This window comes from Solanum verrucosum, unplaced genomic scaffold (assembly GCF_900185275.1).
Source record: "Solanum verrucosum unplaced genomic scaffold, falcon-dt-bn FXZP01000261.1, whole genome shotgun sequence".
In the NCBI taxonomy this organism is placed as follows: domain Eukaryota; kingdom Viridiplantae; phylum Streptophyta; class Magnoliopsida; order Solanales; family Solanaceae; genus Solanum; species Solanum verrucosum.
Window position 1 is genome coordinate 1,035,430 of NW_026019969.1, and position 16,305 is coordinate 1,051,734.

The window sequence follows — 16,305 nt, forward strand, 5'->3', positions numbered from 1 at the left end:
CCATAATATTTACCTACATTATATGTAAGTATTTTTAGGACAATATTTATATTTACTTACCAAACACAAAAAAAATCACTTGCTTTTAAGAAAGATATATTTATATAATAGTAATATTTAATAAGAGAAAATGATCAAAATGGTCCTTCATGTATACGGAGGGGTTGATTTATTTTGGTCCTTAATATATATCACTTGATAGAAATAGTCCTTAATGTATGCGAAATGAGTACCATTTTGATTCTAAACCCTAAATTGAACTTTTCTCTATTAAAACTACCGTGTCATTCCCTAACTCATTTCTCTGTTCTCCTTGGTTGCTCTGTCTTCCTTTCTGCTTCTCTCTAAAACTGCATCATCTTCTTAAAATAGATTTTAAAAGCTCTTTTTTTTTTTTCATTTTTTAACTATCCTTTGTGTTGTCTTCATTAATCCCTAAAATAGATAAAAAATTATATTTTTCACATGTATGTATAAAAGTTCATACCTATCGAAAAATGTTTGAAATTTGACTCTTGGTAGATGTCCGATGACCCACAATTCTCACAATGAACATGAATAAAAAACAAGTCTTCTACGAGCCCCTCCTCATTTGGAACATTCCTACTAGTGTTTTTTTGCTACTTTTCTCACTTGTGATCTCCATCTTCTTTTAGAAAAATTCAATACTCATTATGATTTGAGTAGGTTGTTCCATTTTTTCATTAATGGTATGAATGACTTTATTTTTAAACGCTTTGACTGAATCAAAAAAATTATTCAAACCGGTAATATAATGATATAAGAAGTATCATATCCATGCTTTTGGATGATATAGACACAAAAAGAATTCTCCATTATTTTATTACTATTTAGTTTATAATCTCTTTTGAATGACTTAGATGATTTTTGGATTGGATGAGCTAATTGGTTAATTCAATGAAACATGAAAATTGAAATTAATAGGTGAGTCTTTTTTCGTCTTTTCACTAAATTCAATAAATTTTCAATTGACTCAGAAGTTAGAAATTACTTGGAAAAAAGAAGAAAAAAGTTATGAGTGAGTTTGAATAAGCAATATATGGGGTGGATTAGTATCCTCTTATTGAGGAAGAACAAGTACTGAAGAACCGGAGAAGGGGAACGTTAATTTTTAACAGTGAAAAAGTTGAATTTAGGGCTTAGGATCAAAATGATAACCATTTTACATACATTAAGGACTATTTCTATCAAGTAATATATGTTATGGATCAAAAGAAATCAACTCTTATACATGAAGGACCATTTTGATAATTTTTTCTATTTAATAACAAAGAAGTAAAATAAAATGGGAAGAATAATCAAAGAAGGGACTTGATTTTCAAGCTACCAATAGAATTTCTTTAAAGTAAAGGCTTAAGTCATACACAGCCCCTTAAAGTTGTCCGCATAATTCACTTAGACACCTCAACTAGGACTTGTACCTATTGAACACTTAAATTGTTCAAAACATATACCTATTAAACACAAAGTGCTTACGTGGCAAAATAAGTGTACCTCACCGCTGTTGAGCGCGTGAATAGGTTCCTATTTCATTTTTCAATTTTTTTTTTTAGATAATTTGTTACTTTTTTCACACTTGCATACATTAACCAAATAACTATAAAAATAAGCTCTTAATCAAGAAAAAGAAACAACCCCACCCCGCACCCCTTTACCTGTCATCTTCTTCGCTCCATCTTAAAAATCTCTTGCACTTCATTTTCGATCTACTTTTTTTTTTTCATTTTTTGTTAAAACGAAAACCTAAATTTGCTAAACTTAATTTGCTAGTTAAATTATTGGTTGTGTCATCCCCAATTAAACTTTTCAATGTCATATTATTTAAATAAAAATCCGGCCAAATTTCTTTGCCATGACCCCGCCACATCCCTTTCCCATACACTCCTTGATGATTATTTTTACTAGTGATATTCCACAATGGAGTACTAATATTATCAAAACCTAAAATCAAATGTGTCAAAAATAATTCCGGCGAAATTCCATTTTTTCCGGTAAGACTAATATGAATATGAAATTATTTTCTTTCAAATTGTTAAAAATTCAAATCCTAAAGAACTCACAACATAGAAGAAGAAAAATAAAATATGAGAATCTAAATTGATGATTGAAAAAAAAAGTGAGATTGAGAGAAATGACAACTAAATGTTGATGGATATCGAAATACACAAGAGGGACAGGTGTATGAGTGGAAAAAAATACATTGAGACAAAAAAAGGTGGAACGAAGATGATTATCCTTGATTTTAGTCGCGGCGGCTTTGTGCGTGTTCCGGTAAAGAAAGCGGAGGGATGGACGAAGGGTGGATGGGTGGGTTGGGTGGGGTGTTCTGGCAAAGAAGAAAAGAGTTTTTCTTTTTGTTAAAAACATAGTTTTTCTATTATTTTTCTTTTTAATTTATTTTTTACTTTTTATTATGAACGAAATGCCACATGTCTTTTTCTTATTTGTTACTATGCCACATCATTAGCAAGTGTATGACACGCGCTCTCTATTTTTAATTGATTGTCACACAGTGTTCAATAGGTATATTTTTTTAACTAATGAAGGTGTTCAATTGGAACAAACCCAAATTGAGGTGTCTAAGTGAATTATGCGGACAACTTTAAGGGGCTGTGTATGACTTAAGCCTTAAAGTAAATCTGGAAATAGTCTGTCCTCCATTAATCATCCTTTAAAATTCATAAAAGAACATTTTCTTGAAGATCATATTTACCTCAAAACCAAACAGGACCTTAAAGATGCTAGATTTTCCGATTCTCCATTAATACAAATTTCTCCCAAATGAGTTTTCTCAAAGACCTGGCAGAAACCCTAAGCTCGATCTTCTCTGATACTCCATCATCGCCTTCGTCTCTGAACCATCCTCAGCAGAACTCCGGTGATCGGACGATGGATGGCGTTGCCGCCGGGAATGAACGGACGGCGTATAAGCTAAAAGGCTACTTTGAATTGGCCAAAGAAGAGATCGCCAAAGCTGTTAGAGCTGAAGAATGGGGATTGGCTGATGAAGCAATTGCACACTACCATAATGCTCAAAAGATACTTGCCGAAGGCATTTCTACTCCGGTTCCTTCCTATATAGCTTCTAGGTATTCAGTTTTTCCTCATATTCCAATCGAGTCAAGAGCTTTTACTGTATTTATGTATTTTATTGTTTGATTGAAGTTATTAGAGGCTTAGTGCTACAGTATTTGAATGAAAGACTGGGACTTTGACAGAGGCAAATCCAAGAATTTAAATCAGATGCTGCGGAGTCTACTGCATACGCTATTCTTTTTGTGACAGTGAGTGCGGATTTCTAGAAATATGTATTTTTAAAAAATTGCTCAACTACACATGTATGGTTCAACCCCGAGAGCAGGGGGTATGTCAACCTTAGCTCATTATTTGCTTAAACTAGTTTAAAGTGAAGGTGTATAGGTTATCTAATTTGCTTAAGTGGCGGTGTTAGGGAAAATAAAAATAATCTAATGCTCAGTGATTGAGTGGAATGGATATAGAAGATTATATAGTCAATCCCGACTAGTTTGGGTTGTATTTGATTGATTGATTATTTGGTTGGGCTGGGAAATCTGAAGAAGGAATGAAATGCAATCTCTTTTACCTCTAGAATTCTATTTAAATATCTAAATATAACTTGTGACGTTTGATTGTCATGTCGCATTTTAGCCATTACACTTCAGTGTGGCAAAATGGAGAGATTATTGCATCTGCAACTATATTTTACAATAACTATATGGTTTTGCATCATGAGTAACCTGGAGAACCATGACCAGTCTGTTTCTTATATGAGTTGGCTTCTTTCTTTATTTCAGACTAACAGTGCTTACACTCTTCTTTATATGAGTTATATGTGGATAGTTATAATTTTTCTGTATTTTCTTTTGAATATTATTTCTTCTATTTATGTGCAATTGAGCATCATATGCTAATTCATTGAACACCCAGATCCTGCAGTTCTGTCGGTGTAGACTGGATTCTTGTGCCTTAAACAATTGGCAGTCTCTTTTTCTTTCTGTAACAGGAGTTCCTCTGATCTTTCATAAGATATTTTTTATTTTTGAAGTAGAATGTCGACTAGGTACATAGGATGGAAAATGAGTTGGTTTCCTTCACTTTACCTAGTAAAATGAACAGAAAACCTTATGGTTAAAGTAATATGTGGAAATAAATCATTCTTTTCTATCATATGTGATTTTCTTGGCCATCTGATGGATTATGGAGTAATTGAACCACAACTCTCTTGTGTTTCTTTAAACAGTGAACACGAGAAGGTGAAATCATATCGTGAGAAGATATCAAAATGGCAGTCTCAAGTTTCAGACAGACTTCAGACTCTAAGTCGACGAGCAGGTTCAAAAACCTTATCTTTCTTGCATTGAGTTTCTAATCATATCTTAGTAGCGGGGAGAATAACTGAGTACTTCTCTTTCTTCCCTTTGCCCGTACTCCTGTTTCAGGTGGCACACCTTCAGTCAAGGTATGAACTGCTGTGTGAAGTGTAAGCTTGTTCCATTGAGTAGACAATTTCAGATGTTCATTTTAAGGAAACAAATACATCTTTTCCAGCCGATTGAATGCAGTTCTATTTTCTATCTCGTCCTCTTGGCGCATCCTAATAACTTTACTCCTCCTTTTTAAATTTTATAACTTCAGCACAAGCTCTTGGTGCTAATGTGGAACAACATTGTTGCTCAAAGTGGTTCTTCTCTTTGATGCATCTGCCTGCTGTCATTTCTGTATTTCCTTTTTTTTTCCAGTTTCTTAGTTCCTAGTGATTATTTTGTTAATAGAAGTAATGTAATTAGTTATTCACATGCCAGGCATTGTGAAAGAAACCATGTTTAGCTGGACCGTTAGAAGACAAAAGATAAGACATAGGGCATGCGATGTTACCACACTAGCACTTATGTGGACCATGTGGAAAGAGAGACTTTGTACACTTAAGGAATGAACTCTTGTCCCTTATTTCCTTTTGGTGCCCCCATGAGGTTCCTATTTGTACAGATGAGATGACTGGTGTCATTCGTAGAAAACCATTTCTGTTTATATGGTTTTCTATTTTTGGTCTACTTGTTTACGGGCACGTTTTTTGCCCTTTCTTTAATCAAATTCATAACCTTATCAATAAAAAAGGGATAATCCTCTTCATTTGTCACTTGAAAGGAACTAAAACACTCTCACTTAAGGTTCTAAACAAGCCAAGCTCAACCTTTTACAAGCTCGGTTTGGTTTTGATGCAATTTGACGATAGATAGTGCTAGGACAACTTGATTTAGAAAGCTTGAACATAGTTCGATCACTTTGCCTATGAAGGGTTCAACTTCTAAGTCATATTCAATGGAGAATACTTAAATTCCCAGGGACAAGACTAGAAAAGGAAGTTTATTACAAGTCATTTGGTAAACTTTTTATATGGCTGTCAAATCCTTTTGAAATTAAATTATGTTATCATAGAAAGTTTTATGAGCTGAACAAGACATTTGACACCAAGCTGGTTTGGTTCATGGTACTCCTACTCCCACTGGGGTGTACTTTTGAATGAAGCCAGAGTTGGAGATGTTGTGAATGTCTGGGATTTAAGTTGCAAAATGGGTTAAGTATCATGTGGTCATAATGGGTTTTGGCATGTTCTCCCCAGCAGTCAGAACCACAATCCCAAAGAGTGGCTGTTTCACAATCAAGTTCGTCTGCTCGAAAAGGATCATCTCTATCTGCACCTGCTTCAGGGAAAGTCAGCTCTACTATGAGGGTTCCAAGTAATAGAATATCAAGCCATAAACCTTCACAGGAATCTGCCAGTGCTGATGGGTCTGATCCAAAGTTGGTGGAGATGATAAATTCTGTAATTGTGGATAGAAGCCCGTCTGTTAAATGGGAAGATATTGGTGAGAAGTCAAAGTTTTATTCTCTCCATTGCCTCCAACCCCTATGTAATGATTTGTTAAATATTTTAATCATAAATTTGGTTTTCCTGCAGCTGGCCTTGAAAAGGCAAAGCAAGCTCTTTTAGAGATGGTAATTCTACCAACCAAAAGAAAGGACCTCTTCACTGGCTTGAGAAAGCCAGCTAGAGGTATTGCTTCTATGCATGAAAAACATTATAACACACCCAGGAACTTTTTTCTGACAAGGTTGATGTTATTGTATTACAGGTCTACTTCTTTTTGGCCCACCAGGTACTGGAAAAACCATGCTTGCCAAAGCAGTAGCATCAGAGTCGCAAGCAACATTTTTCAATGTGTCTGCTTCTTCGTTAACATCAAAGTGGGTGTGTGTCTCTTTTGTTTGTGCCTTTTGATTGACTTTGTGTTGTATCATTTTGATAGACAGAGCTTCACATTATGACAGGTTGGAGAGGGTGAAAAGCTTGTCAAGACACTATTCATGGTTGCCATTTCCAAGCAGCCATCTGTAATTTTCATGGATGAGGTGAGACTTTTTCAGAAATTGTTATGTCAGTTGATGCCTCGGGTAATATACTTAATTCAATGTTTTTTTCTACTAGGCCTTCATTTAATCAATACAAGAAATACCTACAAAATAATTAGAGTCTTTGTCAATTGTCTACTTCACATATATCAGGGCCATTCTTCAAATAAATAATGGAAATAGGGCAATAGTTGACTCTTCACACTTGCCCTATCTCAGCTTTCATTGAAAATTCCGTCAATAAAATGATCAAACACTGGTCGCTTCTCCTTTCCTCTCTCTTTAAACTGAGAAAGAAGAAAGAAAGACCGAGTCTTGCAGATCTGCTGCTTCAGATTCATCGATCTGGGTTCTGTCTTCACTAAATCTAAAAAGGAAAAAAACTATTTCATTTGTATCTGATGAGTTAACTGGAGAGAAAATCGAATTTAATGATAAACTGTCTGTCATCAAGTTTTGTTGCCGCCTTGCCGATTTCCGAAGTCTAATGAACTTAGCACATCTATCAAGAAGTGAAGCTTTCTTAGTCAAGTCTTGGATAGACCTCTGTAGGATTTGCAATGCGATTTTGGGAAGTAATTAGCTATGTATAGATTATCTGTTTGCCTCAAACTGATTGGCATTCTCACTTTCACCTTTGATATTTGCGTAATGTCTTGTTCTTTATTATGTGTATGAAGTCTCTTGCAAACTTTTTCTCTATTCTGTGTATGAAGTCTCTTATGATTCTTGCAGATACTCTAGTCAAAAACACGTGCATTTTTTTTTCTCTTACCTTACCCAAAACAAAAAAAACAATCAGTAATTTTTCTTTTGGACTTTGCTGCTTAAAAGTACATATCTGTCACTAGGCTTGCTTGGGTCTTTTATTGGTAAAGACATCTGAATGGTGCATCAGTCACTTATTGGTAGCAAAACTTACTTTCAGATTATCTTTGTGGTTAACAGATAGACAGTATTATGTCAACGAGGACTACCAATGAGAATGAAGCAAGCAGAAGGTTGAAGTCAGAGTTTCTAGTTCAGTTTGATGGGGTGACATCAAATTCCGATGGCCTGGTAATTGTAATTGGTAAGCTTCATGCTCGATATGAACTATTATCTTAGTTATGGTGTCTCAAACAGATAGCTGTTCCTGCTAACTGATGCTCATGGCATAGTGTTTTCTGAGTGTAATCATCTGTCGAATGATCATTTTCTTCTTCTCTAAGTGGTCATATATGACATCTCTTGTAGTAATCTCCAAGCAAGTTAATTCCTACAAGTCAACATATAAAGGAAATGCCACAAAGTGCCAAGTTCTATGGTGGCACCATTAAAGTGACACTGAAAAGGAAATCTTCTGAGGGATATACTCTCTATGGCTAGACTATCAGAAAAAGATAAAAAAGAAACTAATGACCTAAAACTTGTAAGAATGTCATTTATATAATCAAGTCTGTCAACAACTTATTCCAAACTATCAGAAAACATAAAGAACCTAATGACCTAGTATGTTTAAGACATCATGCTTTATCTTGACACTGCAAAGATATGAAAGTTCTGCTATTTTTTCCAAACCTTTTCTAGTCTGAAACTCCAGTATGCTAGGACTTAAAATGTCAAACTGCTTCTGATGCAGTGACTTCTAGAGGGTCCCTCTGAAATTTCCATTGCTAATCAGTTCCTTTTTTTCAACTAAACCCCTCCCGCCCATGGAAATTTGAGAACTATAGATTTTCATGATTGTTGAGCATATGTTATCAGTCTACAGAAGTTGATCTTTTTTGGTCCTTGTATTCTCTAGCTACTGTGACTGAGCTGTCTGCCTATGCTAATGCAGGTGCAACGAATAAGCCACAAGAGTTGGATGACGCTGTTCTAAGGAGATTGGTAAGTGCTGTCACTTATCATAATGCAATTTGTCTCGGAGAATATAGTTATGGTTTCATCATTGGCTTGCTTAAACATGTTTTTTTTTCCTTGGGTCTGATGGGTAAAATAGATAATACTGACACAAGTGAGTTTTTGGCCAAAAGCATCCCTAAACCATACCCTCAACTTAAACTACATCCTTAAATTATCCTTCTCAACAGAAAACATCACCCAAGTATTTAAAACTTAACCACTTTCATCCTTTTGTTAAATTTTTTGTCAAATAATTAATGGATTTTACACAAAAACATGTGCTGGTCACACTGCTCTCAGTAAAATTTTTCCCATAATTTCATTATCCGTTGGAAAAAGCTCAACACCCCCCCCCTCAAAAAAAAAAAAAAAATATTTTTTTAGACCCTTATTTGCTGAAAAGAAATAAAGTTAGGATGGTGTTGCAAAGAAACGTGATCTGCTCTTCTTCTCCTTTACCAACTTAACGAAGTTGGAGCTTAATTTCACTTCATCTTCACCTTCTGTAAAGTCAAAATGTAATTAGATCAACAATTTTTTTGGGCAATTTGATATTTGAAGTGATCAAAATTCTGAATTTCATTATGGCACTCGAGTTTTGTCACCATCATTAAAAGTAAAAGTCTCAGGTCGCCAATGAGAAAAAAATATTATAACTGGTAATTTTTTAATATCAAATCAAATGAAAAATAAATTAAAACAAAGTTGCTAACAAAAGGATCTACATAATGCCAAGTGTTGTTGCCAAAAAGAATTCACAATAATATTTTAGATGTTTCACGGAATGAAGAGATTCTTTTAATCTTCGGTGATTTAGGGAGTTTTGCTGAGAGTAGTATGAATTACACATATTTTTGTATGAATTCAGTTAATTTTTTGTTAAATTTTAACAAAAGGATGAAAGTTGTTAAGTTTAAAATACTTAGGATGTTTTTTGTTAAGAAGAATCATTTAAGGATGTAATTTAAGTTAGGGTTATAGTTTAAGGATGTTTTTGGCCAAAAACTCAACCAAGTGGATGGGCATAAATATAATGGATATATAACTATACTTCACCGCTACATGTTTGAGTTTTCTCTTGAAAAAATTCACATAATTCTTGTGTAAGAAACCTTTACTTGGTAAAAAAAATAAAATCTCTAGTGTAAGAAGTTACATAGGCCCATCTTCTCTAACGGGTCATTAAAATAACCCAATTCATTCTTGATCAAAGAAAAACCCAATTAACATTTTCAGTTCTCACTTTGATATCCTTGCAGCATCTTACTTGGAAATTCAAATTTGGACCGTTGGAATACCTGTGTTGCATTACTAAAATACTTTCGACTCTAGAAACTAAGTGAATGATCTGAATCTGACCAGCAGCTTATAATTAGAAGAGAAATTAGTAGAGCAACTAAATTGTAAATTGCATCACAAGCTGTCCCTTATTCTAAAAAGTAGTTTCCTTTCCTTGTCTCTGATCACAGAAGCTTAATTAGTATGTTACTGGAGAGTATATTTCTAATTTCTCGAGAACAATGTGAATTGTTCTTTAAAATACTAAAGAAAGGAGTAGAGATGGAAGATTATCCCAACCAACATTCGGTGGGAAGTATGGAAATCAGAGGTGTTTTGAGGAGAAGCAGAGCAGCATTCAGAAATTTAAGTTAAATTGTTTGGCTTTGTAATATTTTTTGGTGTAAATAGGTAGTGATAGATCAATCAGAAGACATTTATACAGCTATAGACTGGTAGTAATCCAGCAAAGTATAGGATCAAATGTAATTACAACGCTTTTGAAAGCGGACTACATTTTTTGATGTAGTATAAGTGTGGATATATAGATTAACTATTACCTTTCTCCCAAATAAAAACGCTAAAGAAATCTGTAGGGTTTTTTTCTTCTTAATGTGCTTGTTACTGTTTGAAACAGGTGAAAAGAATATATATACCTCTACCTGATGCTAGTGTTAGAAGACAGCTTCTGAAACACAGACTAAAGGGGAAAGCTTTTTCTTTGCCTGGTGAGATTGTATTTGAAAACTAGATGCATTATTATTTAGTTGATGTTGGCTAACTACTGTCTGTTTTTTTTGATAACCAAAAAAAAAAAAAGAGTAGTTTTAAGCCCTTAATGATTTTAATGAAGTCAGTATATGTTTAGTTCTATGTACTTGGCTTATCTGTATGTTTCAGTTACCAAGACCAATCAGCAATATGAGATGTGATCTGTAGATAACAGCTAAATACATGCATGATGATGTGCAAGCTCTTAATCAATTATCAAATGTACAAAATTAAACAAAAGAAAAAAGGAAAATTTGAAAGAACTTGAAATTTTTGTCTAATTCAAACCGGGGGTATAAGGAATCTCTTTTAATGCATACCCCCCTCCCTTCTTTTCCTTCCTTATTAGCTTGGCAAAAGTCTATTATAATTTATGATTGAACTTGTCTAATATACTTCTGAGCAAACAGTAAGATAGTTGCAAGCTAGAGTTCTTTTAAATATTGGTGCTTGTGTCTTCACTGTCTCATAACTTATCACTAAGTTTTCCCTACTTCTACCAAAATCTTGTGCAATCAGTGCTGGCTTCTTTATCTGAAACCATATCAAGCATCTCTGAACTAAGTTATCTTGAAAAGAAAATGCTTTACTTCTGTTCTTCATTTCTGTGACAATGTGCGTTATGGAGTTATCTTTCTTAAGGTTACTGATAATCCTGCTCGAATTGTTTTTCTTATACAATGTTTATGAGGATGACAGAGGATCAAATCTTATCATTTGAAGGACTTCTTATTGTATTGGAGAGACCGTTTCTTTTTATTTTGTGAAATATTAAGCAGAGTCAGTTTAGTTGCCTGCTGTTGCAATGTAATCTAATTCAGTTTTGTTTACTGGATGATAGATGGAGATCTAGAACGACTAGTGAGAGACACAGAAGGTAAAAAGTTCTAAAAGTTTTGCCATTAGAAATTCTCTTAGCTGAACATCTGATTCTTATGAACCCTTATCAACATATCTTGTTCTCATGAGAAGCTCATCTGAAATCTACATTTCCACAGGGTATTCTGGAAGTGATCTTCAAGCCTTATGCGAGGAGGCGGCAATGATGCCAATCAGAGAGCTTGGTGCTAACATTCTCTCAGTCAAGGCAAATCAGGTGGTAACTCTTCTGGAGCTTACACTGCTACCTCTTGAATTTGTTTTGTTAATATAGTTAATGATTCCACATGCAATAAAAAGCATAATGCCAAGAGTAGTTGAAATACTGCTCCAAAGATGTCCTTATGTTCTTCTATGAAGTTGAATTATGAAGACTACTCTTCCCATGCTCATTTAGGTACTCCATCCCTGTCCCAATTTATTGGACTCACTTCTCATTTCGGGCTATCTCAAAATATTTGACTCTTTGTACTGAAGTTTATACAGATTAAATTATTGTCAAGAATTAAATTCGTTTGAAATTTGAACCCTCTGCTCAGTCAACCTTGTCAGATACAGGGCCGAAGGAGTATCCATACTCCTAATTAGTTCCCTTGAAAAACCCGAGGTTGATGTCATTTGTCTTAGATGTCAGTTTGAGTTTGTTATACACCTTTGGATGCACTATCTGAAATTGGATGGCATGGTATCTTAAAAGCTTAGTGAAGAGGAGAGTTGAGACAATTTGGAAATAGCATTTTTAAAGCTCCAAGTTTGTTTTGTAATTCTATAATTTGTCTGTTCCTATCTCTAAGGGTTGAAATTATATGCATCTCTTTGATAATTCTTGCCACCAAGTATAATGACCAACACTTGGAAGCAAGTCAGTTTGCGTACCAACCATGTTAATTGATGAATAACACTGGGTATTGACTCGTCCAAAATTGGTGTTCTTATTTTACAGGTGAGGGGTTTAAGATATGGAGATTTTCAGAAGGCCATGACCGTGATTAGGCCTAGCCTGCAAAAGAGCAAGTGGGAGGAGCTTGAAAAGTGGAATCAAGAGTTTGGTGCAAACTAAAGGCCCAACTCTTGAATATTCTATGTAATCTCAAGTAAGCTAAAACAAAAGTTCATGACAGGCCAGCAGATGATGAATTTGTTTCTTGGGCAGATCAGCATCCTGACTGTACGTGTACATACTTAAGAATTTAAATTTGATTATTAGCCAAAATTTGGATAATAGATACATAATTCCGAGGGAATCATGTCTAGATGATCACGACTGTGTTTTGTGGTTCCCCTTTATGTGTAGACGTTTGTATAGGAATTGACAGTTGAATACACACTTTTGTTGTAGTGATGATGCTCTTAGCTCTCCCAACACTTACCATCAAATAAATTCATCAACAAAGGGAATGATGTATAACCCCTCTTCTATACTTGGCTTGTGTTTGGAATATGAACATCCTTATAATATTACAAATGTCTATTTTCTTCCAAACACATAATTAGTAATCCCACACTTTATCTAGAATTATTATCTCTTATCCCTCGATCTAAACATTCCCTATTTGGCTATCTGTCGGATCAAGTTAACCAATTATGGAATTCTCTTCTAGGGTTACAGGGAAGTTGTGGTGCAACAAGTTGGCAAAAAACCCGCGACATATTTGATATGGCTCCAATTAAATGTACCCGCTAGCTTATCGCGGGACATGCCAATTCCATTCAGCATATTCTTTATCACCATTGACATCAATTTCATTGCTTGTACCTTTGCTTCAAAATGATTTGATGATTCATTGATTCAATTTTAATTTCATGAAGCTATATAGAAGAGGGTCACTTTTCAAATTTATATTTCATATAAATATGTTGAATTATGACAAGCAAATAGTAAAAGAAATTTAGTATATCCAATCACTATGGTAAAAATAGTGATGATGGATCACTTTTCAGACTTATAATTGAAAACTATTCAACATTTACAAAGTAGTTAAAGATAATCATTTCTTGATGTTCAAAAAAAAAAACTGGACAAAAATACCCCTAGATAATTAAACAATGAAAAACTCCAGCACAATGTCTTAAAATTTGAACTTGTACAAGTAAAAAATAAAATTTTAAAAAATTATTCTGGAATGTTAGGTGTAAAACTGAAGTCCAGGATACTAGCTTTTGTAAATTAAAACCTGTGGATTTGCAACATAAAATAACAGAGTTAAAATGAGAATGTTGCCTACTTTTGAAGATCACTAGTTATGGGTACATGTGTTGTATGTGTGTCCCATAGTATAAATACATATAAATGATATGAAGTTTATTAGAAAAAGTATTTGATGAGTTACGTGTAATTTGAAATTGAAAATGCAAGCTCAAAAAGATGAAAAATAACACTTGTTCAATTGATTTTTATTGTCATTTCGAAGTACAATAGCACTAAATGGAATTTGTATAGCTTCCCCTGAAATATTGAAAGTTCATTTCTTATTTTGTCCGTTCAATAGTTCAATATTTGGATACGTTTATTTATCATTTAATAAAATACAGATTTACTAATTGGAGAGGGCTAATGCCTAATATGATATGATTATTATTTGATTTAATTAATTAGGTATTTTATGACATTTTAATTTTGTATAGCGTTAAAATGAAAATTCAATTTTACAGTTTGGAGCTTCCCACTTTTTAGTATATAATATTATGATAATTTAATCAAGACAAAACAATAAAAAGATCAGGTTATTACTAAAACATATAATCTGAACTATCAAGATTAATACTATAGATTACAAGGTAAGCAATTGAGTCGTTAAAATATTAATGTACATAGATACTAGAACACCACATTAAGAAATGTTGATTGCCCAAAAATTGAATAAACAATAGCAATAATTTAGTTACCTATTTTATGATATTGATTTTGGTATATTCGGTCACACAAAATATAAAAATCTTTCTTTTGTTCCTAAATTTTTCACCCCTTGCATTCTCTATTTCTTTCTTTACATGTACTCCACTTTATAGATCACATTTTAGCCTTTTTTATATTGTCTAAAAAAACAAAATTCAAATGAGTAACCTATTTTAAAATGGATATCTTAACCAATCTTGTTAAACTCATATACTTTCTATGTCCCAATTTATGTGGAGGTATTTGAATTTTGGGAATCAAATTAATACTTTACGTTTTCGAAGAGAAAAGAAAATTATTTGAAGCTCATATAGACATGTTCAATTTAATTTATGTTTGCATACGGAAAATGTGTTTAGTAAAATTTGTTCAATTACTGATGTATTTTAGATATTTAGGAGTAAATAATATATACTTACTCATCTAATAATCATCAGGTTTTAGGTGAAAGAACAACTTAGATATTATCAATGGATTGAGAGATTAAATTGTTGACGATAGCGACAAATTCAAGAGAAAATTTGGCGGTAGGAACTTTATGGGCCAAAATATAAAATGCAATAGTGAGAAGCGATTCAACATAATCAACAATCCACAAAAGATGAGCGTTGTGAATAGGTCATGTTCTCTAATATGTTGAAAACTTTGTGTAAGGAATCAACAAAAGCAACATATTTGTTGCTTTCTTATTCAGACAATAAAATCTGTTGCTTTCCTACACAAAGCTTTTTGCATATTAGAGAATGTGATCTCCTCAAAACGCTCATCTTTTACTGTCTTTCACTTATTTTTGCATTTGAGAGTTATTTCTTACCATGATTATCATAATAAGATATATGATATATAATTCTTTTTGTTGAATGTGTGTGAATCTCAAACATGTAAATTTGTAGAAAGGGTAACCAAAAATGCTAACGATATATATATATATATATCCCTCGTTGCCCATGGTGCAAGGACCCAATAACATTAATTTTTATAGCAATTGATTATATTTTTTTATAATATGTAGAATATATAATATCCATATTTGAATGTACTATTCTTTTAAAAGTGAGTTAGAAAATAAGCTATAATTAGATTTCTTTAAATTTGAAATACAACTTCAAATTACATTTCAAATTTTCACGATCAAACACTGATTTTCAAATAAAGTAAAATTTAATTGAAGAAAATGAGAATCATATTTTTTATAGTCAAACAGATAACTTAGAAGTGAAAAATATGAGAACCACACAAGTAACATTTTGTTTTTTCATGTCAACAAAAAAGAAAACATAGTTGCTACAACAACAAAACAAAATGTCCTTTGAATTTTTGAGTATATCTTACCATTGAAAGTTAGTAGAAATCGTTCAAAAATTCCATTCATTCACTTTAATTTGTCCATTATATTAAAATTATTCTTTCACTTTCAACATATTAAGAGAATTTTTCATATCTTACCCTCAACATTAATTACTTATTTCTCAAATCATTTTTCAAAAATCTCAAATTATATATCGATTGATAAAAAAATTGTGATAAAATACCTATATTATTATAAATTTAAGAAACGTTTAAAATTTAAAGTGGACAAATAAAAATAAATAATGTAAGTATAAAATATAAATGGAGCCCACAAAAAAAACAGAATAAGGGGCACCAGATCAGATAGGAGAATAAGCAGGCAACACAAGCCGACATGTTAACATTGTGTTGCCTGCTTATTCCTCTTTACTAGATAATATACATATCAGTGTACGGAAGCTCAAAGGTACTCACAGATGTCCCCTCAGGAGTGTACTAGCAAGAGAGTTGTTGGCTCTGGTGGATTGCTTCTCACTATTACATCCAGATTTTAGTCCACAAATTTTGAAAATAAAATAAAATTTGGACGACAAAAGAAAGCTAAAATATGATCTCCAAAGTGGAGGCCATGTATATATAGAAAGAATAGAAAATGCAACTGAGGGATGAAAAATTAAGGAACAAAAAAGGGCTTTTATAGTTGATATGAGGGGTTTTTACAAGATAAAAATTGGAAATATTATAAATAACATTCCATATATATTGATTTATATTAGATTGATTAGAAGTCAAAGCTAAATCAAATCTACCAAACTTAAAGACCTACCAAAACATAATCTTAGCAAGAAAAT

General features: G+C 33.0%; 1 protein-coding gene across 2 annotated transcripts; it reads left to right on the forward strand.

Annotated features, from left to right (window-relative positions):
- Nucleotides 1-2,651: 2,651 nt before the first annotated feature.
- On the forward strand, nt 2,652-12,636 carry LOC125815705 (uncharacterized). Of its 2 annotated transcripts, none has more exons than XM_049495244.1 (13): nt 2,652-3,110; nt 4,283-4,374; nt 4,482-4,501; nt 5,663-5,909; nt 6,002-6,097; nt 6,177-6,292; nt 6,373-6,453; nt 7,402-7,525; nt 8,276-8,325; nt 10,256-10,346; nt 11,231-11,266; nt 11,388-11,485; nt 12,212-12,636. In XM_049495244.1, the coding sequence occupies exons 1-13, from the start codon at nt 2,803-2,805 to the stop codon at nt 12,326-12,328; spliced, it is 1,476 nt and encodes a 491-aa protein (XP_049351201.1). In that variant the 5' UTR covers nt 2,652-2,802; the 3' UTR covers nt 12,329-12,636. The 2 variants fall into 2 exon arrangements, with proteins under 2 accessions (XP_049351201.1, XP_049351203.1); XM_049495246.1 differs by having other exon boundaries at nt 2,701-3,110; nt 5,666-5,909.
- Nucleotides 12,637-16,305: the final 3,669 nt, after the last annotated feature.

Coding starts and splice junctions, on each gene's coding strand:
- LOC125815705 (XM_049495244.1), top strand. CDS start 2,803: ATGAGTTTTCTCAAAGACCTGGCAGAAACCCTAAGCTCGATCTTCTCT. Junction 8,326..10,255: donor ACGCTGTTCTAAGGAGATTG/GTAAGTGCTGTC, acceptor TGTTTGAAACAG/GTGAAAAGAATATATATACC. Junction 10,347..11,230: donor GAAAGCTTTTTCTTTGCCTG/GTGAGATTGTAT, acceptor ACTGGATGATAG/ATGGAGATCTAGAACGACTA.